Source organism: Pelophylax lessonae (genome assembly GCF_965119305.1).
Source record: "Pelophylax lessonae genome assembly, chromosome: 5".
Taxonomy (NCBI): Eukaryota; Metazoa; Chordata; class Amphibia; order Anura; family Ranidae; genus Pelophylax; species Pelophylax lessonae.
Window position 1 is genome coordinate 275,981,005 of NC_138772.1, and position 25,079 is coordinate 276,006,083.

The 25,079-nt window shown below is 46.5% G+C and overlaps 1 protein-coding gene across 1 annotated transcript in view; it reads right to left on the bottom strand.

Annotated features, from left to right (window-relative positions):
* NFX1 (nuclear transcription factor, X-box binding 1) overlaps positions 1–25,079 on the bottom strand; it is a 176,914-nt gene that overhangs the window by 121,913 nt on the left and 29,922 nt on the right. Inside the window, exon 3 of the mRNA XM_082259382.1 lies at positions 14,703–14,864. Within this exon, the coding sequence (XP_082115508.1) occupies positions 14,703–14,864 (162 nt within the window). The remainder of the gene's footprint in view (positions 1–14,702; positions 14,865–25,079) is intronic.

Sequence of the window (25,079 nt, forward strand, 5' to 3'; positions counted from 1 at the left end):
CTAAAGGGGCCTCATTCAAGGCCGCATCACACAGATACATGATTCCCTGGTGGATTTGATCCACCATTTCCAGCCGGGCAGGCGGAACATCATCAGACACGAGGTTGCTCCTAAGCACCTTAGTCCAATCAGCCACCGCCTGAGCCACCAAAACGGATGCGAAAACGGGTCTGAGCAACGAGCCCGCCACCGTATAGGAATGGCGGGCTAGAGACTCAAACCGCCGGTCCGTGGGATCCCGGAAAACCCGGGTATCCTCAGAAGGAACCAAGGTAGCCTTGTTTAACACGGCCACAGTGTGATCTACCTGTGGAGGCACACACTATCGTGATTCCGTAGCCGGTGCAAAAGGATAAAGCAATTTGAACCGACTAGGCACCAGGAATGGACGTTTTAACGTGCGCCACATTTCATTAACAGTGTAATGAAACTCAGCTGGGCAGGGGAAAACCTGCACCGACTTGCGGGTCCTGTACGTCCCAAATGAGGACACAACGCCCGGAGGACAGGGCTCATCCTCCAAATGTAGTGTTTCCTTAACAGAAACAATTAATTCATCCATGGTCGACCCCGGGGAAGAGGTATCAACCTGTTCCACCTCTGCCTCCCCCTCAGACCCCAGCAGGTCCAAGGATGAGCGAGACCCTGAAAAGGGCACGCTCGCAGCAGCCATATCACCATCTGAATCAGAGGAGAGAGACAATCTGGGCCTCTTTTTAGCAGCATGTTCAGCCATCAGCATTTCCATGTTTGACACCAAGGTCGCCACTACAGCGGCCAAATCAGGTCTCAGAGGGGCCACAGGAGAACTTGGGACCCCCACCAGAGCTGGGGGGGAATTTGCTGTCCTGAGAATCCATTGCTCAAGGTGACAAAAAACAACAGTGCAATAAAGTTAGTACTGTCCCTTTAAGAGCGCCGCGGAGTGCGCAGCCCATCGCTTCAGCTACAGTGACAAAGACCCCCAAACAGGGAGAGAAAAAAAACTGAGCCAGAAATGACAATACAGAAAGATATTGAGAGCAATAACCTGCAGAGCCCCGCAGAGTGTTGCCACCGAGTGTCCTGCTTCAGAGGAAAAGGAAGTGCTGCTAAAGTAGGCTGAACTTATAGGCTGCATGACCCAGGGAAAATTGCTGCCCCATAGGATTGCATGGGAGGCTCGGCCAAAATGGCCGCCGGACATGCAGTCGGAACGATCGTTCGGCTACCGCAAAATGGCGGCGGATGGCGCCAAAAACAGCATGTCGATTGCCCATAGAGAAGCCAAACATGTCTGCCCATACCTAAAATGGCGCACCGCGCGGATTCACCCCGCTGCGGCCGCCACACACACAGTCTGCACCCCCAACAAGCACTGAAGTGACACAGGGAAGGGGACCCCCAAAAACATACAGCACCGCAGCGCATGCACAAGCGATCCCCGCAGTGACCGCATCAGGGAGTCACACAGGTACAGACATGGGGGACACACAGCAACACAGGACTGCCACCCCAGACAGAGGCCCCACACAGAAGTACTTACCTGTACCAGATGGCGTGGGGTGCCTCTATGAACAGAAAGCAGCTGTCCTCATATGAAAGGGAGTGCCATTTGCCAGGGACATGACACTGCAGCATCGCAGATGTGTCCTGTGAGGTAGCCACCTCACGGCTGCATCCCTGCTGCGAACAGGGATGGGTCGTTCATAGTGCCAGGGCGAACCATAGCCGAACGCTCGATGGCGGGCTGGGGGTCCATCTGACCCTCTGCCCTGGGGAACCAGGGCGGTCAGTCCGAATCCCAGCACCGCATGATCCATCTTCATCCGAAGAATCCACTAAAACTAAAGCTGACAAAATAAACAGCTAGTAAAGCAAGAGAAAACTGACATTTTCAAAAGAAAATCAAATAAAAAAAGAAGATTAGATAGGCTGAGACTGTAGCCCCAGCCTAACTACTCCTGGCGCTAGGCAGATTAAAACTGAGTTGGGAGTGGTCACTGCAGGGGGGTATTGACCAGATGGGACAGCCCCCATGGGTGTTTATATGCAAATGCCTTTGTTCTTTTGACTAAGTCTTTATGCCTAGCTACTCCTGCGGAGCGGAAGTCAATACCCAACAGTGATGACTTAGAGGAGGCGGCGACTGTCGGAGGACGTAAGAGAAATCCATTTTTCGGTGATCATTGACAAAACAACGCTTCTTAGGATTCTTGACCATTGGGTTATACTGCCCCCTACAGGAGTAGAACACTAGGCAGAAAAAGAACTTGACTACACCTATGGGAAGTCCCAGGAGGTATACTGGTTTTGTTACAAGCAGTGTCAGAAGTGTTACAACTCCATAGAGGGGTGGGTGCTGTGTCCATCAATGAATGCAGAGAAATGGATTTTACAATAAGTCAAAAAATCCCATTTCTCTTTCGCTCATTGATGGACACAGCTCCTTAGGATTCTTGACCATTGGGACATCCCAGTGCCAACATGAGGGGTGGGAACAGCAAAAAAATTCCCAAGGCTAACCATTAGCCACCCAGGTAAACAGGAGTTAAAAAAAAAAAAAAAAAAAACGCAGCCTGCAAAACCTTACCCCCATCAGTAGTTTCCTCAAAGAGCGATCGTCGGTCAGCTTTCCAAGGGACTTTTTCAAAGGGAGCGCTTCACTGCTGCGGGAGGAGCCTTTCCCGCCATTTGCACGGCGTCCGGAACTCGGTGGTTGTAGCCGGAAGCTTGCCGGAAGTAAGCAGAGCTGTTGCGCAGGAGAGCTAGACGGGAAGCGGACGCCTACATGCATCTTATCCAGCAATGACAGAAGAGGGAGGGATGGGGAGGAGACAGAAGAGGGAGGGAGGGGGAGGAGACAGAAGAGGGAGGGAGGGGGAGGAGACAGAAGAGGGAGGGAGGGGGAGGAGCCAGAAATCGATTATTCTGGGGGTCCGCATCAATGCAGAATCGCGGGTGGCCGCATGGCGATGCATCGATTATTTTCAACACCCCTACTGGATGGAATCAAAGCAGACTTCTAGTAATTCAGAAGCCAGCCGAACTCCCACAGGCTCTGTATAGGGATCTCCACAACCTCCATAAGAACCGCAGAGGACTCCGCTGTGCAAGAGGCGGGTCGTCCAGGTAACCCAGTATTGCAATTCCCCACTCACGTAGCAGCCCCAGAACCGCAGAAAAGACTTTTGTGAAGACCTGAGGGGTGGGAGGCGAGACCAAAGGGTAATGCCACAAACTGATAATGCTCCTCCCCTACAGTAAAGCGGAGGAAGCGCTGGTGACAAGCAAAGGATTGGAATGTGCAAGTAAGCATCCATTGCTGTCTAGTCCTATATCAACCCCCCCTGATATAGGACTCCAACCTGAACAAAGCAGTTCAGGGCCTTGAGAGCCAGAATAAGGCGCACGTTGATCTCTTGCCAGAAACATGGTCCCCTTATTCAACCTGGAAACTGGGGGGGGGTCCACCTCCGGCGGAAGAGTCCACTTTTTAAGGAGGGAATCCTCAGAGGGGTACCGCATCACAAAGCGTTTAGGAACCACAAAGGGTTGTTTTAGACGCTCTCACTTTTTCTGTTAAAATAGGAGGGAAAAGGAAACACCTTTGCCGCTCTAAACTGCTTGTGAGTGCCAAAAGGAGACCAGCTCCTCCACCGCAGCTTCATTCTCCATTTTTTAGGTTTCACGCATAGACACAAAATCAGTGCATCCACCAGCGCCTTTTCGTGCGCAGCTACAGGTGTGCAGGAATCATCCTGACTATCAGAGAAATCAGGGTGCGTGGGCCACATCCGCGGTGGCCGAATCAGATTCAGGATCTGAGGAGACAGGGGAAGGCAGGGGAAGGCACTTTTTGCTAGCCCACCTCCCAAAAGCCAACTCGGTACACAAAGGACTCCAGTACTGCTGTCAGTGCATCAATGGATGGTTGGGACCCCTAGGGCCCCACAGCTCCTAAATGGGGGGCAGGTGAGGAAATGTACTCCAATGACTCCATTAATAAATAGGAGGACCCCCACAAAATGTGTCCAACACTGCTAAGGGACACCCCCACCACAATGGTAGCACCACCAGGTCGCCAGCAACAGAGCACCCCACAATCCTGCAGCAGAGAGAGAGGGAGGACCCCACCGGACAGGCAACGGCTGCACCAGGAGAACAGCTCCACGTGCGGCGTCCAGAGAAAGGAAAGACCCAGAAGTCAGCACCAGTGGTAAAGGCTTCCTTGTAATGGCTGCCGCTGTAGTATGCCTGGCCAACGAAAAATGGCCACAGGACTACACGAACATGGCAGTCAGCCATAGACTAATACAGGGCACAACAAAATGGTCACCCCACACGGCTCCACGAGCCTCCCAGGGACCCAGGAAGGATCCATGGGGCCTAGGAAAAATGCCAGAGGGAAGGTGGAACCGGGCACAGAGCCTACGCACAGGTACAGTCCCCCCGACAATACCCCAGTCACCGGTGGCCTACCCCCCCCCTTCCCTGCCCCCACCACCATTACAGCACCATGCCCCACCACAGCCCAGACCACCACACTACCCCAGATGGGGAGGGGTGGGTAGATGACCCACAGGGACCACCAGAATACAGGGAGGCCTAAGGGGAATGAAGAGAACCCAGAGGTCTGACCGTCTCAGGGAGGGGCCCACATCCACCCCAAAAACCCTCCAGGGGGAGGGAGGACAGCTACTTACCAAACCAGGAACCAGGCAGGCACCGCTCCAAACAGAACCTCACCATCGAAATGGGGGGGGGGGGGCTGTCCACCAGGAGGAACGCTGCAACGCAGGCCGAGACCCAGTCTTATGCGACCTTGCTAGGTATTTAACTCACAGGCCAACCCCTGCCCAGTGGGGCTTTGTTGCAGCCGCAGCCGACCTAGCGTGGAGCTGTGGTTTGTACACGCTCGCTGGCCAGACAGGGGTGACCACTGTATCTAGATTATCCAGTCCATCTACCAGTAAAGCAGTGGATTGTAGATCTCGCAGGAAAAAAAAAAAAAAAAAACAGGGGAGAAGAAAAGCCATTTAAAAAGGGGGAAAAGTTGTCAGGACCAAGAATCCCAGCAAGGAACTAGGTTCTTACTCCTGACTAGGCAAAAAAAAAAAAAAAAAAAAAACTGTGTACCTATAGCAGAGGGGGGGGGGAAGAGTATACCTCCTGGGACTGTCCATATAGGTAGTCAAGTTATTTTTCTGCCTAGTGTCCTTCTCCTGTAGGGGCAGTGTAACCCAATAGTCAAGAATTCCAAGGAGCTGTGTCTGTCAATGAAGGAAAGAGAAGTTCAGCCTGGTTTTATCTCAGTTGACTGAGAACTTGTCAGAAGTATTCATGCTGATAACAGAAGAAAAGAGCAGGAGAAAGCCTTGGGACTCAAGGCTTTGAAGAGATATAGGTAAATACTACAGATAGATGTGCCCAGGCCAAATTTCATGAATGGGGTTTACAGCCACAAAAAAGACTGCTTTCAAAGCGATCGTACGATATTCTGATCGTTAGTACACAGCTTTTGAGAGCCGATCACAACAGTTCATCCAATATTATCATCTAGGACAAGCGCAAATATTTCTCATACGATACCAGATCATTTTATTTTTGTTTAACCAGTACAGTTGTCATACGAAAAAACAATACAAATACACTACAACACATTACATCGCAAATTTTTATTCTGTCATACAAGAATTTTCGTAACTTTAGTAAAACTCTATTTACGATAGGAGATAGTATGCAAAAAATTAGTATGCAAGAAAAAAAAAAAAAAAAAAAAAAAGCGTTCAACCTCCAAGATCAGTGGCAGTCAAGTTGAAAATTATAGAGGGCCTCAAGTACAGCTCCCTACACACTTCCAGAGGGCCGCATAGCAGCAGTCCATTTTTGTGCATTGCGTGAGTATCACAATGCATACTGAAGAAGTGTGGGTGCAATAAGCCCCAGCCTTGGCATCAGTGAGTGGGATTGTAACCACCAGCATTGGCGTCAGCGGACACAACAATAACCACCAGCATTGTCGTCAGCGGACACAACAATAACCACCAGCATTGGCGTCAGCGGACACAACAATAACCACCAGCATTGGCGTCAGCGGACACAACAATAACCACCTGCATTGGCGTCAGCGGACACAACAATAACCACCTGCATTGGCGTCAGCGGACACAACAATAACCACCTGCATTGGCGTCAGCGGACACAACAATAACCACCTGCATTGGCGTCAGCGGACACAACAATAACCACCAGCATTGGCGTCAGCGGACACAACAATAACCACCAGCATTGGCGTCAGCGGACACAACAATAACCACCAGCATTGGCGTCAGCGGACACAACAATAACCACCAGCATTGGCGTCAGCGGACACAACAATAACCACCAGCATTGGTGTCCGTGGACACAATTGTAACCCCATTGGTGTCAGTGAAGACAATTGTAACCCCATTGGTGTCAGTGGACATTGCACTATAGCACCTGAGGAACCGCATGGCATTGAAAGGACTATTGCATTAATTGTTTATGGCATGGACAATCTTTTAGAACTCCAATAATAAAAGGGGGTTCTTTCACCATTTAACAAAAATTTGTTTGCTAATTTTAAGTGCATTATTAACCATTAATAATCTTTTATGGACTTTGGATCTAACTATTGCAACATTTCTACCAACATTTGGATAGGATTGATATCTGATGGGTATTAGCAAACTATTCACTTGACTTCGGTTCACCCACATTGGATTATTGCATTTAATTTGCACTTTATATTGTTTGCACATTGAATGTGTTGCACACAGTTCTATGTATTGGGATATTTGATGCGTATCAGCAAAGTACTTACTGGATTATTGTAATTTTGCACATTGCATTATTTTTGCACATTGTATATTGGCACATTATAAATTTGTAGTTTGCACTTCCATTATTATACCTAGCTGAGGCAGCGCTACCACTCACTAGCCTAAACACATTTTAAACTACTGGAACCCCACCCATAAAAAAGGAGGTTCATTGCGAGGGCAGCAGCCAGAAATACCAGCTCCTTAACATATTTGCATATATATATATATATAGATCTACACCTTTATATAAAAGATCTTAACCAGAAAAGGTAGCGCCTTATACATCATCTAAAATATCAAACCTGAAAAGGCAGCGACAATACTCACTTGCACATTCAGCACTTAAATCACAATTGTAACCCCACTGGTGTCAGTGGACACAATTCTAACCCCATTGGTGTCAGTGGACACAATTCTAAATAAAATCTATAAATCTCAAGTGATTAGTTCTAGAAATCCACATTTATTTATTCAACAACCAGATTATATAAAATTATATTTTGAAGCATCCACAGCAATTAATGCAATGGTATAATAAAAAAAAAAGGGACTACACTCATTGCACAAAGCTCTATATGAAAACCTCCATCTGTTTTTCTTTTTCCAGTGCTGACAATAGCTCAGCATGGTGAAAGTAAGCCGAGTTGCTATAACAACATATTTTAAGAGTAATAAATGCAAGATGGGGGAAAAAAAAAGTTCTTTGTTCACACTCAGGCTAGTGCTTTGCTTAACTTGTGAATTTGCATAAAAAGTGTTTTTGCTTTCATATTGCTCTGGGAGGGGCACTTATTAAAAAGATTTGTACTGTATCTATAGAAACCACTACAACCAAGGGAACAGGGTGAGCACCAAGCAATACAAACCAATTTACATCACCTGCCTGAGCAGATTCCTCCGGTATAAATGCATGAAACATATGGCAAATATATTTTTTTAATTTAAAGATTATGACACTGCCCCTTAAAACAAGAAATTTTAAAAATAAGCTGCCTTTTATCAAGTCATCCTCAGAAGCTGCCTGACATGTTCCAGCTCCAAGGAAATGTTGGTAATGTCAGGAGTGCTTCAGCAGTGTGTGCACATCATTTCCTTAGGACATGCAAGCTCCTGCAGAAACGACGGCTCCCATGACTACTGTGACTGATGTGCAGACCAAGCAGTGTTAAGTGAAAGACAGTGGGTGGGGCTAGGAAGGGCAGTGGGGGAAGCCGTGCTGCTGTATTCTAAGCAGGTATGACTACCGCAAGAGGTCCTGAATTTAATAGCAGTGGTTATACACTTCACCACATCAAAGGATGTTGGAGAAGAACTTTTGTTGGCAGGATCAATAATATGGCTACTCTAAAAGCTGGCCATAGATGAATTAAACCTTGGCCCATCCTTGCCTAACCGGCCGAGATTTGATCCATCCATGTGCAGGCTGGTTGTACTGAAGTCAATCGACCAGCCTGTCAGCTTTTTTTTTTCCATGCAATTACTGCCGGCTTCTATATCGCTGTAACACAGTAGTGCTCCGGGAGGTATTTATCCCATCAACACTAAACGGTAATGGGGGGGGTCGGGAATCAAGCTGTTTTCCCTGGAGGAAGGAAAGAAAATTGTATAATATACGGCTTGCCTAACCCCTCCATGCCTAAGCCTTTTTCTGACATTTGTTGCTTACAAGTTAAAAACTGGATTTTTGACTCACCGTAAAATCCTTTTCTCTGAAGTTCATTGACAGACGCAGCTCCATATTCTTCTTGACCATTGGGTTATGCTGCCCCCTACAGGAGTAGGACACTGCAGGCATACACCCACTCACTCTGCTATAGAATTCAGTTTTGTTGCAAGCAGTGTTTAGAAGAAAAAAACTCCATCCCATCCAGTTCTCTATCGTTCATTGACAGACGCAGCTCTAGATTCTTCTTGACCATTGGAATGTCCCAAAGCAGTATTTGCATGAGGCGTGGGAAAACAACGCAGAAAAGAACGCAATTTCCAAAAAGGATAAACAACCAACCAACCAGTGAACATGGAGCTCAAGCAGGAACAACTGGAGCTCACCTAGAAAAAACATACATCCTCTAAGAGGATTTTCTCTTTTACACAGCAGCCTGCAAAACCTTGTGGCCAAAAGAAGCATCCAAAGATGCCAACACATCTACAATTTAGAATTTTTTGAACGTGTGCACAGATGACCAAGTTGCAGCCATGCAAACCTGCATTACTGACGCCTGATGGCGAAAAGCCCAAGTGGCACTCAGGCCCTAGTAGAATGCGACTTCACACGGAAAGGTGGAACCTGACCCTTCAGCGAATAAGCCTGTACCACGTCTGCCTGATCCATCCAGATATGGTCACGGCACACGCAGCCAATCCCTTTAGAGGTCCTTCCGTGAGGACAAAGAGTCTTATTTCCAGAAAGGATTCAGTAGCCGCGAGGTAAACCCTAATTGCTCGAACCACATCCAAAGAATGCAAGGGAATTTCCTTGGGATGCTTGGGCTTAGGACAGAGTGAAGGCAGCACAATGTCTTCATTCAAATGGGAATCAAAAAAACACCTTAGAAATAAGGCAAGGATGCACCTTCAGCAATTCACACCAGGAGATGTACAATGTCCACGTACGATGATAGATCTTCCTGGAAGGAGATTTTCTGGCAGTGTAGGATTCACAAACTCAGAACCCTATTCTTCAATACCTGGCTTTCAACAGCCACACTGTTTAAACCAGGAACTGTAAAAGCAGGATGGAAGATCAGCCCTCGAGACAACAGATCTTCCTTGAAAAGAAGTTCCATTCGCAGGCTCGTCCCCGGCCATCGGGGCTCTGGTGTGGCGAGGCCTAGTGCTGGACTATAACCTGCTCACCCTTGCTGGCCAGGTTGGGAGACCTTAAGGATCTAGGATATCCAGTCCAAAACACAGCCGGCTGTTTGTAGTTCTCACAGGAACTCTAACTAAAAAATGTATCACAAAAAGAAAAAGGTTCCCAACAATAAACAGCTAAGACCGAAGACCCAGCAGGGAACTAGGTCCTACTCTTAAAACTAGGCAGAAACAAACTGAGGGCTATAACAGAGTGCGTGGGTGTATGCCTGCATTGACTGCCCCATAGGCATGGTAAAGCTTTTTCCTGCCTAGTGTCCTACTCCTGTAAGGGGCAGCATAACCCAATGGTCAAGAAGATATGGAGATGCGTATGTCAATGAACGATAGAGAAATTTACTGTGCCCTAAATGTAAGCCTTATTATACTGTGCCCTAAAGGTAAGCCTTACCTATAGGTAAAAAAAAAAAAAAAAAAAAAAATCATCAATCAACAAAAGGGAGTTTACTTCCACTTTAAGGGTCCTTAATGGTCCAACACTCTGAGAGCCACTGCAGTCAGTGGTGAATGTGCAGTACGAGTCCCACCATTATATCTTTAATACTGGCAAAGCTCATGCTTTAAGCTGAACTTCAACTTTCTTTTCACTAAAACTGAATGATCAGTCCCAGCATAGATCATACCTCTGTACCATGTTGCTCCGTTTTCTGCAGATCCTCTGATAGTCTGGGTTTAGTTGAGGCTTTGTACCATGCAACACTCTGTTTAGTCTGGATGTAGACTGAGGGCCTTCCAGACACTTTAATCTTTAGCCTAGAACACACCCCTCTGTAGTCTTTTAGAGTCTGCAAATGGTGCAACTTCCTTAAAATGGTTGTAACCCCACCTTTATAACTTGTACCTATAGGTAAGCCTATAATAAGGCTTACCTATAGGTACTGTAAATATCTCCTAAACTTGCACCGTTTAGGATATATTTACATTGCATGCAGCCGTGATCAGCGGCACCCATGCTCATGCGTGGGAGCGACGTCACGCGGCTCCAGCCAGCCGGAGTCTGGAGACCGGAAGGAAGACAGGCGATAATGGATGCGGTCAGCAGCAGGAACAACGCGGGCTTCGCTTGCAGGTAAGTGTCACATAATGTGCTAGTATGTGATGCATACTACCACATTATGCATTTGCTTTGCAGGGAAGAAAAAAAAAACCCGGAAGACTTTACTTCCTTTTTAATAGCTCTGATCGTGGGTAGGTGGGATGAAATGCATCTTAATTACCATTCAATCCTGCCCAGTCACACCTACAGGAGAAGCCCAAACCTCCCAAGTCCCACCTCACAGATCCCAGCATCATTCAAAAGGAAACCCCTCCACAACCTGTTGCAATAGCTAGCTGTTCTTTTGCTGGACAGGATTGAATGAAATCACAATTAGAAGTCAATCCTGCCTAGTTAAATATGCAGACCAGTGTGAACAAGGAAAGTCCCACCCCTCAGATCCTGCCCTCCCAGAGCCCTGCTCACTGTGATCTAATTAAGTTACATATAAACCCCTTCAAAATAACGTCCTCTGTAGTCTTGCAGTAAGCCACTATTCCCTGGCATCCTGCAAAACAGGAATGACACCTTTACACCTGCTTTGCAGACTAAAACAATTATCTCCATTCGGACCCACCCACATAAACTCTTAGAACTGATACAAGTGACTCCCAAAGCCTGCCCTGAAACTGCAGAGGCTCAAAGCATGATGGGATATGTAGTATCGGGACTGGTAAAGGAAGGGAACAGGAAGTCAGAACTTTGAAAATTCAGTCAGAAGGAGTGACTTCACAGACACACAAACTTGCTTTTTACAGCTAAAAAAAAAAAGGTAAGATAAAGATAAATGAATCACAACTCCCCTGTCAATTTATGCACAATGTATCTGTTTTGGGGAGCAAAAATGGAGTTCTGCTCTAAAGGGTACCTTTACCAAGAGAAGCACAAGTTGCCATTGTTGAATGCTTATACATAGTAGTGACTTGGTTGTTATGTTGACCCTCTTGCTGCAATAATCTCCGGCACTAAGCAAAAGGAGTTTTGACTGATACTTTAAATCACTAAAAGTGGGATAAGTATGCAAATCAAGAAAACCAGTGCAAAGTTAGCAGGACAGCATATGTGCCAGGCAAGTAGAATTTTCAAAAAGGAGGTCAAAAATGGCAGCATCCATACTTCTCTAGTGAAAAGGTTAACTTTAACTACTTCCCGCCCGCCCACCGTCAAAGGACGGCGAAGCGGTGCGGCTATTGTTCTGGGACACCGTCATATGACGGCTAATCAGAACGGCCTCTATCGCGTGCCCGCGGGAGCGCGCGATCATGGCCGCGCCATGTTGCTAGGACACGGCACGACCCCGATCTTGGTAAGGAGCCAATGACTTGCCCATGTAATTGGCTGTGTCCAATCACAGCCGGTCACGTGTAAATGAGGAAGTGCCGTTTACCGGCTCTCCTCGCCTCACACTGTCAGTGTGTGTGGCGAGGAGAGCCGATCAGCGGTTCCTCCTCAAAAGGGAACCTAGGAAAGGTAATCAGGGCACTGATCATCAGTGCCCCGATACAGAAATTAGTAGAAAAACTCAAAAACAGTGTCCACCATCAGTGCCCATAGTGTTGCCAGTCAGTGCCTGGCCTGCTCATCTGTGCTGCCCGTTAGTGCCTGCTCGTCAGTGCCGCCTCATCACATCAGTGAAGGAGGAAAATTACTTATTTTCAAAATGTACTCACAAAATTGACTTTTTTTTTGTAAGAAATAAAATACCCAGCGGTGATTAAATACCACCAAAAGAAAGCCATGTGTGTGAAAAAATGATAAAAATTTCATATGGGTACAGTGTAGCATGACCGCACAATTGTCATTCAAAGCGTGAGAGCGCTGAAAGCTGAAAATTGGCCTGGGCAGGAAGGGGGTGAAAGTGCCCAGTATTGAAGTAGTTAAAGTGCAAGAAAGAGGAGTGATCTAGGAGAGGAAACAGAAAATCACAGGATGGGCCACAGAAGCTGCAACAACAAATAAGTGAACAGTACTCTGCACAGCTAGCTCCATCTATGCTAGCTAGGATCTTTCACTGTCCAAATATTTTAAAACAAATCACTAACTTGGGAAAAAAACTGGGACAACAGATTTATAGGCTACTCGAGTAAAAAACGGACAATAAAGATGAATTCCAAGTATGGATATTTTAAACATCACTGCCTGCCTCATCCAATCACAGAACACATTGCATTCATTCAGAAAATACAAAGCATTCTCTGAATGGCTCCCGTACTTAGCAGCCGACCTCTTGTATTCAGAATGCAGCACAGGACCCGAAAGCAGGCTGAGATCACTGGAGTAGTGGTGTCTACTACAGTAATTTCCAGCTTCCATGGGGCATTGGTCAGGTATGGTATATACAGTTATATTGATCCAAGCTGGACCAATGTAACTATATTAAAACATCCATACCTGGAATTCCTCTTAAAAAAATAAAAGAAATTGCCCGTTCACACCAGAACACGGTGCATGAAAGTCATGTTCTGTGTAGTGTTTTATGAAGTAGTGCATGCACTATTTTGGTGTTAATCATCCCATTTAAAATGAATAGGCACAAATCACATCACACTGCATGTGAATCGCACAGGAACACACAGCGCGTCCCTGTGCGATTCCTGGTGTGAACCGCCCCTCAGAATTTATTGTGAGCCAAAACTTAAGCCCATTCAAACTTGTTTGACTTTTCACGTGACTTTGAACACCAAAGTCGCATTACAAGTCACACCCAACGTTTCCCTAGAGTACCGTTCATATCAATGAGACTTCAAAGGAGTTCCTGCACTACTTTGGTCCAACTTTGATGGGACTTGAGGTCCATAGACCTCAATGTAAACCCTCAAAATGTCTAACCCTCTATACGTTAAATTAAAATTTTGATATTGTCATTTATCATTGGGTATGGTCTCATGCTTGTGCCAGTAAAGTCCACCTTTGGCAGAACAGGGGGTTCTGCTTATCATGGTTGTAAACCCTCAAAAGTCACACGAAAGGCGCACTTGCATCATATGGATGCAATTTTGATGCGACTTTGGACAAGTGCGGCTTTTACATAATAAGCGGAGCCACCAGGTAATGTTGCCAGGTTGCACCCCCCCCCCCATTTGTGACGTCACCAACCCAGCATGCCCTCAGTCGATGATGTGACAAGGGGCGGTGACACCCAGTGACGGAGCAGTCAAAGGCTCCTGCCTACTGCCTAAACCAGAGGGGTTTTTTTTTTTTGTATTTTTTTTTTTTTTTTAAATTGGCTAAAACTGGCGTACAGTCTTTACTCGCTTTTTTTGGTGAATGGGTAGGGGCTAACCTGATGGGCTGCATGCTCGGAAAAGGGTCTGTAAGGATTTTTTTTTTGGTGTGGGGGTTCCCCTAAAATCAAACTTTTTTTTTTTACATTCAGCGGTTAGTGAGGAAATCCGCTGACAGCTTTTGGGTCATCGGTTAAGGACACAACGGCCAGCTTCCCAGCCCGTAACAACCAGCTATTCTTCACACAGAATTTAATCGGTTGATCAATTTTCGACTGATTCGAAATTCAATCTGAAAGTTTGGGACTCGTTAAAAATTAAAGAAACCTAACTCATTTTTCCATTCAGCAAAGGTCGCATCAAAATCACATCAATGTCCCATCAAGTTGCACGGTAAAGTCGAAGTGCGAAATGGATCTTAGTAAAATGTTTAGATGAATGATTTTCTTAATCAGACAAAAAAAAAAGGAAGAGGAAAAAGATACTACTTTAACTAGTACCTAAAAAAAACAATGTTTTTAATCCGTGTAAATTCCTTCTAATGCACCAATGTAGAAATGAGGACTAACATTCTCCAAGTCTCAACCACAGAGCAGGTAAAAACAAAGATAGGTGCTATCAGGCTACTGTACTGAATATTGCAGAAATATACAAAGGCGGCCCATCAACTGAACAAGAAGATTATAGGAGATGAAGAGTGGAATAAGTGCTATATGTCAATCATATACACTTAATACTGACCTTCAGCTTGTGATGCAGGAGATCTGGCCCATTTTTTGATGCAGTTTAGGTGAAACACATGGTAGCAGCTCTGACAGCTCCAGACTGGAGCCATAACTCGTATTATCTCACAGCATACCATACACTCATACTTCTCTGTGGTCAATTGTTCAATCAGTGACCCTGTAAAAGGCAAGCACAGTTTAAGTATCCAAGTATGGGAAAATAAAATAGCTGTGGCAATGACATGTAATATTATACAGAGAAAACAGAAGCCTCCAGTATAAATTAAAGCAGTTATAGATGCAAAAGTAAACATTTGCAAATTACCAAATCATACATGCGATCGCTGCATTGCTTAATTTTTTTTTTTTAAGCTAATCTTGAATTCCCTCATTTTTCACCTGGTGATCTAGCCAGTGAGTCTGTTTTTTTTTTTACAGATGTGGCAGATAAAAAGGAGGGAGACAAATCATTTGCCGCTGACACAGGTGTTGAGAATAATCATCATGTAAAACCTTTATTCCAAAAGACCAAAAAAAGCTGGCGCTATAACTGCTTGTAAAATCTCTCTTGTCATGCTTCAAGTGTAGGTTCGGTAATTTTAGGAAAAACGTAATGTTGATGGTTAATATCGGCAATAGCCACAGGTCTGTCAACAGTGTTTTCTTCAACAGCACAGCCATAGGGTCCTTTCACACGGGCTTTCTGCCCCCTGACTCAGTTTTGCTCAGCAGGGGAATCGATCCGTTAATCCCTGCTGAGGAGGCGGATGACAAGCCCGTCTCCGCTCTCTGTGCGGAGACGGACTTGTCAGATCCCTGCTCTCCTCTATGGGAGATCAGATAAAAATAGACCACCTGTCCGTTTTCATCCGATCCTCCAGACAGATGGAAAAATTGGATTTTTGTCTTACCGTAAAATCCTTTTCTCTGATGTTCATTGATGGACACAGCTCCAGAAACTTCTTGACCATTGGTTATAGTGCCCCCTACAGGAGTAGGACACTAGGCAGGAAAAAGCTTTACCACACCTATTGGGCAGTCCCAGGGGGCATACTCCCACTTCCTGCTATAGGCATTCAGTTTAGTTGCAAGCAGTGTCAGAAGAAAAATAACCCAACTAAATAGAGAGGTGGGGGCCATGTTCGTCAATGGTCATCAGAGAAAAGGATTTTATGGTAAGACAAAAATCCAATTTTCTCTTTTGTTCATTGACAACAGCTCCAGAATCTTCTTGACCTCGGGCGTCCCAAAGCAGTGTCAAACATGAGGGGCGGGAAAAAAAAAAACAGCAGAAAAATTTCCCAAAAAGGCTAAACCTAGCCAACCAGGTAACATTGAGCTTAACCAGGAACAACAAACTCCCCTGAAAAAAAAAAAACATACACCTTCAAAAGAGGGCTAATCCTCTCAAAACAGCAGCCTTCAAAATGCTACGGCCAAAAGCAGCATCCGCAGATGCCGGCACATCTATTTTATAAAATTTTGTGAAAATGTTCATATACGACCAAGTGGCCGCCTTGTCAACTTGTACCACTGACGCCTGATGGCAGAAGGCCCAGGAGGCACCTAACCCTTGATGGAATAGGCCTGCACCACCGCCTGTCTACACCCCGATCGCCCGACCCACATCCAGAGAGTGCAAGGCAATCTCCTTAGGATGTTTAGGCAACACAATGTCTTCAGATGGAAACCAGAAACAACCTTAGAAAGGAACGACTCAAAAGGATGAAGCACCACTTTATCTCTGTGATCCACTAGGCAAGGTGAAAGACAAGTGCCAGCAACAACACCCTGTGTGCAGAATTAATAGCCACCAAGAAGGCTACCTTCTGGGACAATGTAGCAGAGGAAGCTCACAAATATTTTCGAAAGTCGGGTACTGGAGAACCCACAGCACCAAATTGAGTTCCCACGGAAGCAACCGGGACCGTACTGGGGGAGCCAAGTGGTGAACCCCATGAATAAAGATGCAAGCTAATGAACGTGTAGCCAAAGGATGGTAAAAGAGGACCGCCAAGGATAAAAACCTGGCCCTTGATGGTACCCAAGGCAGGGCGCTGCTTAATACCCCGTTGGAGGAATGCCAAAATCTGAACCACCGCAAGGGAACAGGGATGAACCCCAAGAGACTCACACCATGTAATGTACGTCTTCCAAGTGCGATGCTAAAATCTTCACAGGAGGTAGATTTCCCAGCCTTCTACAACATGGGATTTATTCAGACAACCCCCTATCCTTCAACACCTGGCTTTCAAAAGCCAAGCCGTAAATCCAGCGACTATAAAGCAGGATGGAAGATTGGCCCTTGGGCCAATAGATCTTCTCTGAGGGGAAGTCTCCAAGGGGCATCGGAGACCAGCCATACCAGATCGGCATACCAAGACAGGCAAGGCCAGTCTGGAGCCATTAGGATGACCGGATCCCTTCTGCCTCGATACCTCTTCCTGGTGAGACGAAAGGCCAACAGGTCCACCTCGGGAGTTCGCCTCCGGAGACACAACTGAACCTTAGAATACCGGCTACCTCCCAAGCCGCCAGGACACTTCTTGTGCCCAGTTGGTGATTGAATCCTTACCCGGCACTCCTAAAAGGTCGATTTGTCCAATGAGCCAGACAAATCTTATCGCCCAAAGTTCCAATATATTGATAGGTAGTCTTGCCTCCCCCAGGGTCAAGACCCAAGGTCATCCGTGCCCAAAACACCTTCCCACCCAGACAGGCTGGCAACCACGGGGACCACTGTCCAGTACAGGGGAAGGAAGGAATTGCTCTGTCGAAGCGCCGGAGAGCAAAGCCACCAAATCAGGGACCCTCTTGAATCCCAGCTCAACAGACTCATCTTGAGATTGTGGAACCTTGTTCCACTTAGCAAGAATCTCCCTTGCAGAGGCTCGAATGGAACTGTGCTAACGCCTTGAAGGTAGACACCATCAGACACAGCGTCCACATGCAAGTCCTGAAAGAAGACTGACTGCTGAACAACAGGAGCCAAGTTGCATCCTGCAGCTTTGGAGTTTCTCCCCCCCCCCCCCGGAAAAAAAAAAACCCTGGCTGACGCAGAGTCAGATCCAGATAGTCCAACATGGTGGACAGAACCAGAGCAGATTTTTGAAACTGTGCGGACTAAAGAGTCCACACAGTTATTTTCCAGGTTGGCCTTTAGATCAGTCGAAGACTCTGCTCGCAGAAGAAGATAGTAAAAAAAAAAAGGTACCCAGTACCGCAATCCCCTGCTGCTGCTACAATGCCAACACCTTTGTGAATACCCAAGCAGCCTAGGCGAGACCAAAGGGTAATGCTATGAATTGATCATGCTCCTCCCCACGATAAGCGGAGCACACTTTGATGACCAACATATATTGGAAAATGAAGGCAAGCATCCTTTGCTGTGGGAATGCCACTACTGTACGAATGGACTTCATTTGGAACTTCTGTAACCGCTCAACAGGTTCAAAGCCTTGAGGTCCTGGATTGGACATACCTTACTTTCCTTCCTGGGAACTGTAAACAGGTTTGACTAGAAACCTTGAAAACGTTGAGATTTTGGAACAGGAACAATCACCCCTCGTAGTAGAACATCTTGCACCGCCCTGCAGAGACCCCGCAGGTGGTCTGGGGACAAACACAGATTGGAAGGAAAGAACCCCACTGGAGGATAAGACCGAAACTTGATCTTATAGCTGGACCAGGTGAGCTTGCGGACCTACCTGTCTTGAATCAGGGAGGTCCATGGGTCCGGAAAGAAGTGAAGACGCCCCCCCCCCCACCTCAGACACAGGTGAGGGCAATAATTGGGGCATGCTAGCAAACAATGGTGACCAACCCCACAGCAACCGCCACCTCCACCTCCAGGGAAGACGCCAAGCTCCCCTTTAGGGAAGGCCCAGCCCGCAAAGATCCCATCCAAGGGAAGGCAGGTGGCTACAGGACACTCACCACTTGGCCGCAAGGCCCAGTAGGCAGCAAGCCACGGCCTAAATTTCTGTGGGCGCACCACTGCCTGGGCGCGAAGCCCACCGGAGCAGCCTGCCCAGGAAACACTGGGGAGAGGGCGGTTGCCCAAACAGAGCGTGGTGGCTCCAGCCACCCTCACTGGGGCCCCCCAAAAAGTGTCCGGCCGGTAGGCCGCAAAGCAGTGGCCTAAATTTTCGGCCAGGTCTGGCCGTGTGCAGCACGCACCGGCAAGTGTGCACCCAACCGTTTCTCCAGCCCAACACAACAGCTGAGAGCCCTTAGGACTCCCCTGCCCAGGTCACTAACCCCAGGGTGACGAAGGCACCTGTGCCTGGAGAAAAATGGTCAGCAGCAGCCCCAAAAGAAGCCTCCCTTCAGACCACATGGCAAAAGCCAGCTCACAACCTCCAGGGGAGGGGGTGGGGGCACGGGGGAGGCGAGGGGTACGGAAGACCCACGTTGACCCTAGAGGAGCTGGGGAGCAGGAGTTAAACCTGGGGGGTCCACGCCAAAACCCTCAAGGGGGAGAGGGGGGGACAACTACTTACCATACCGTGGAACCGGGTGGGCACCGCTTTGGACAGATCACCTCTCCACCGGAATGGGGATGCAGTCAACCAGGAGGAATGCTGCGACTCAGGAGGCAACCAGGTCGTATGCGCCCTCGCGATACGTTTAACTTGCAGGCAAGCCTCTGTCCAGATGGGCTATGTCGCAGCGGAGCTGAGGCCTGTGTGTATGCCCTGGCCGGACTGGGGAGACCTCAAGAATCTAGAATATCCACTCAGTCGCCCAGTCCAGCAGTTGATTTTTATTATTTTCTGTTCCTGTGAGAACTACAGAGTAAAAAAAATTCCATTTTAAAAAAGGAAAAAATGCTAGGACCAGAGATCCCAGCAAGGAATTTGGTCCTTACTCCTGACTAGGCAGAAAAAAAAACCTGAATGCCTATAGCAGAAGTGGGCGTTCTACCACCTGGGACTGTCCCATAGGCGTGGTAAAGCTTTTACCTGCCTAGTGTCCACATCCTGTAGGGGACAGCATAATCAATGGTCAAGAACATTCTGGAGCCGTGTCCGTCATTTAACTAAAAGAGAAATCGTGTTTCACTGCTGATATCTGCAGCTCCATAGGGGTGCATGGAGCATTCGATCAGGTCCACCTGAAAAACTGACAGGTGGACCTGATCGGAAAGCCCGTGTGAAAAAGGGCCATAAACTTTCATGGTTGAAAACCTATCCTCCTGCACCTGTGCATTGGATGTAAGCCCTGTCTAGAAGAAATGAAAATCACCCTAATGAAACCATGTGAATAGCAACATCCAAGTAATGGGTTTCAGATAGCAGCACATTTAAATAAATGAATTATATCCTTACAACCTGTTGAAAAAGCCTGGTTACAAAAATCAACAGTTCAAACTGCGATTTGCAATGACTCATTCAGTTGTGTCTGTAATTTCTCAGTCCACCCCTAGGCATTCCTTGGGTGTTTTTTTTTTTTTTCTTTTTAAATCAGCACAAGGAACAGTATTAAAATATTAACAGTATTTTAAATTGAACGAGAAACGCCCCCCCCCCCCCCCCTGTGCTGGTGGCTGCACTGTTTGTTGAAATGTTAATTTCTTTACCCCCCTCCCATACCTACGCAGCTGTGATCTTCTGGTGCTGAGGGGGTTAATACAAACCATTGGACCATTTATGCCCACCCTTCTCGTCCCCTTTCTCTATTCATAAAAGCCACCAGGAACAGCAAATAGAGGACAGGTGGACCAGAAGATCACAGCTTCTGAGGTTTGAGGAGGAATAGAGGAATGAACACTTCAGCAACAGGGCAGCCACCAGCACAAGGGACATTTCATTCAAACGCAAGTACCGTCCCTTGTGCAGTTTAAAGGATAAGTCCATCCAAACACTAAAATCGCTACATCTATAGACATCCATGATCTAACACTAACCTATCTAACTTTGTAAAAGAAGAAAATCAGTATACATACCTTTTCTGACGCCGTTCCGGCCTGATCCCAGGCTGAGCGGTCAGCTGCAGCTTCGCTGTGGAGGTGGGTACAAAGGAGGTAACCGACAACAGAAGCCCCATAGTAAGTCTATGGGTGACGTCACTTCAAATTCATTTCTCAGTTGTCGGCTGTGTCCTCTGCAGAGCTTCCGCTGCTGGAGTCCAGATTGGATCGGCTTCAAAAAAGGTGCCGTATTTTCCGGCGTATAAGACGACCCCCCTAATTTCCAAGTTAAAACATAGGTTTTGGGCTATACTCACCGTATAAGACTACCTCCCCTTCCGAAGCAAGGCAACACCATTGAAAAACATCAGATTTCTCATAGCTCTCCAAGGTACCCCAAGTACTGTAATACATGTAATCTCTCATAATATCTCCAAGGTACCCTAAGTATAAGTATTACCAGTAAATCTCAAGACGCTGGCTGTGTGGGAATCCTGTACCGGTATACCGTATGTACCGTAGCTTCGGCTACATACAGTATACTGCACTGAGCCAAACACAGTGAGCGATGTATTCTATTATTGAATGCAAAGCCTGCTCGAATTAGAGTCAGAGAGGCGGGTTGATGTTACTCCGCCAATCCGAGCAGGCTTTGCATTCAATAATAGAATACATCGCTCTCCCTGATTGGCTCAGCGTGGTACACTGTATGTAGCCGAAGCTACGGTACACACAGTATACCGGTACAGGATTCCCACACAGCCAGCGTCTTGAGAGATTACATCTACCAGTAATACTTATACTTAGGTTACCTTGGAAATATTATACTCGGCGTATAAGACGACCCCCCATTTTTGGGGGATTTTTTTGAGGTTCAAAAGTAGTCTTATACGCCAGAAAATACAGTAGGTATACTGATTTCTTCTTTACAGGGTTAGATAGGTTAGTGTTAGATCGTGGATGTCTATAGCTGGACTGTACTGATTTTACAGTGTTAGGCTGGACTTATTTAAAAAATAAATAAAACATTTATTTTTAACTGCCCCAGGAGTAAAATGGTTGGATATTGCATAGGCTGCAATATTGACCTTCTCTTTAGTTGAAAAGGACGGTACTCCCGTAAAAACACAATGACATTACATACAGTTCATTCAATTTACTCCCATTTACCTAGTAAAGAATACCTAATTTTACTTTAAGCGCAAGTGCATTTTAAAAACGTAATATTACTATCATCTCTGGCGAGGGAGTTTTATATAGAAATTCTTAAAAGGTGCAGGACCACCGTTATCCATACATCATTCAGAACACCATGGGGGGGGGGGGGGGTGAGCGATCCTATGGATACACACAAAGATTTACACCAAAGCAATCTTTGGCCTTTCTTTGAAAAAAAAAAAAAAAAAAGGGAGTCACCCTTTCCTTCTTTTGGTGGCACTTTTTTCCTTCACTAATAGATGGATTTAAAGATCACATTATTTATGGACTTGAATTTTACTACATTATTTATTGTCTTTCTATATTTAGGAGTTCTATGGTTGTATGCACATATAGTGTTTGGCACCATTGAGCGCAGCCCTAGAGAGCGCAGTTTCTTAGAATTTTACCTTAGAGCCGGTTTATAGCATCTAGTCAGGCAAAAATTATTACAAAGCATAAATTCCAAAAAATCAAAAATGGAAAAGCAACTAAATATGTCAATAATTTGCAGCTTAGCATAACGTCATGTGCACCAACACCATCTAATGATCCAAACAAAGCTTATTTCCTGACCATAATCATTATTAAAAATGCAAAACATCAATGTGCGACCATTTCGATTCTCTAGTAAAAGCAGCATTAATATGTATAAATGTTCCAGCACTTATCTGCCTTTCCTCTGCTGTGCTAAACACACATGCTTCATATTACAAGTCTTGGCAAAGCTCGGTAGCACACAGAACTGTAATTACAACTCAGATGTCTTTGGTACAAACAGATCTTAAAGCAGACAGGTTGAAGGATATGAATCACGTTTCACAACTTCCATTCAGGTTTATTATCCTTTAAACTACAATGGCCATCTACATAGGTTTATACCATGACTATGAAAAATCATAAAAAAAGGATTGGATCTTCAAATATAATTAATGAATGGATATCTTAAGCCTGGGTTCATACTATTGAACACAGACATTGCATGTGATTCGCACCACATTGCTGTGCTGATCATATGCGATGTCTGTGCAATGTGAATTCAGCCATACAGTTGTATGGCTGACATTGCATTGAATTTGCACCAAAAGGTGCAGGAACCTTTTCTTTCTGCACTAGAATTGGATTGCATGGGTGTGTCTGATTGCTGTCCGAATTCACAATTCGCACTGTGATCTGATCTGGGGGGGGTCATTAACTTAGTATTGACACCTGCAACGGTTCGCAGAGAGCAGTGTGAACTGCCTGCAAGGGAGATGCGATGCGGGAACCTCCACTGGAATCGTGCTTGTTACCGCATCACAATAGTGTGAACCCTTGCTTCAAATGACGGCGGGACGGTGCGACCATTGTTCTGGGTGGACGTCATATGACGTCCGCCCATTCAAGCAGGGCAGGCGCGCAATCGTGTGCGCGCAACCCTGCACTGCCGGTGTCGGCGTGTCCCCGGGACACAGCCCGTCACCGGCAGGGGGGAAACAGCCAATGGGCATGGCTGTTTCCCACATAATCGGCTGTGTTCCAATGACACAGCCGATCACAATAGCAAAGCCCGGAAGAAGACCGCGCATGCGCGATCGGGAGCGTGCATCGCGGTCATGTCGGTGGCTCTGTGTTCCCTAGGAACACAGCTAGTCACCAGCAGTAGTAAACAGTCACTGACAGTGACTGTTTACTATGTGAATCCATTCAAAGCCGATCACAAAATGTAAACACAGAGCAGTAACTCACTGTTAATAGCTCTTCTCCCCTCACACAGTTTCCAGTGTGAAGAGAGCAGAGCCAGAAACAGTGAGTTACTGCTCTGTACACATGTTAAAGTAAAATCACAGTAGAGCTTCAACTAACGATTAATTTGTTTGTCGACTAATCTATTGATTATTTTTACGATTAGTCGACTAATCTAACGATTATTTTTATTTTATTTTTTTTTTTGCTTAAATTAGTGTTTTTTTGATTAGCTAATTAATCCTGTAATTAATACAGACCCCTCAGTAAGCCCCCCTCCCAGGACAGACCCCTCAGTAAGCCCCCCTCCCAGTACAGACCCCTCAGTAAGCCCCCCTCCCAGTACAGACCCCTCAGTAAGCCCCCCTCCCAGTACAGACCCCTCAGTAAGCCCCCCTCCCAGTACAGACCCCTCAGTAAGCCCCCCTCCCAGTACAGACCCCTCAGTAAGCCCCCCTCCCAGTACAGACCCCTCAGTAAGCCCCCCTCCCAGTACAGACCCCTCAGTAAGCCCTTAAATGGAACCTGCTGGCTAACCAAGGCTGTCTGTAATAGAACAAATTACTGGACCTTCCTGACCCAGATTTTTACTACACAGGGTTGCTGTAGATGAAGTGGAGAGGCACTGTTGAGCACGTCAAATGTCTTCAACACAGGGATGCTGTAGTTTTAGTGAAGATGCACTGTCCAGCCTCTGTAAAATGTCACCTATGCAAGGCTGCTGTATATGTAACGTGTAAGCAAAGCACTTTTTAAATGTCACCTACACAGGGCTTCTATAATTGTAGTAGAGAGGCACTATCAAGCACAAAAGAAGTGCCATCTACACAGAGCTGCAGTACATTTAGTGGAGCGGCCCCATCAAGCACCTAGAAAATGTCACTTCTGCATGACTGCTATAGCGGTAGTAGAGGGGCTTTGCCAAGCATGTGTAAAATGCTACATGACATTGTATGAATATGCTGTTGTATACAGCATGTCTAGTTTGTGGCTGTACCACCATTTGAAACACTCAGAAGAAATATAGAAGAATGACAGTTCATACTGAAGACATTTTTAGGTTTTGTGGCAATCTTTCTGCATTTTGTAAAAATATGGCTAAGCTTTAATTATGTGACAAGTTATGACAAGGTTTCATTTCAGAAGGTAAAAAAAAAAAAAAAAAAGCATTTTACTAACTTTTGCACCAGCACCTGCAGAGCATTGAACCACATCACTGCCTCAGTGTGCAGAGCGTCGCTCGCCTCCGGGATGTCATGCCGCTCGCCTCCAGGATGTCATGCCGCTCACATCGGCTGCCGTAGAAGAGCCGGACACTCTGGACTGGAGCGCAGCAGGGGCCGGGGGCGGGGCAGTGCAGCCTGCAGCGGCCCCAACCAATGCAGCGGCCGGCCGGCAATGCGAGCAGGGGGCGTGTGACGTGACGCGTCGACGCCTTTCAAGCACGTCGACGAATTTTTGTAATCGACTACATTGACGAGTCGTGGCAGCCCTAAATCACAGCAATAAATGTCCACACACAGTCCTTAGCCCCCCCCCCAATTGCACCTGTCACCCAAC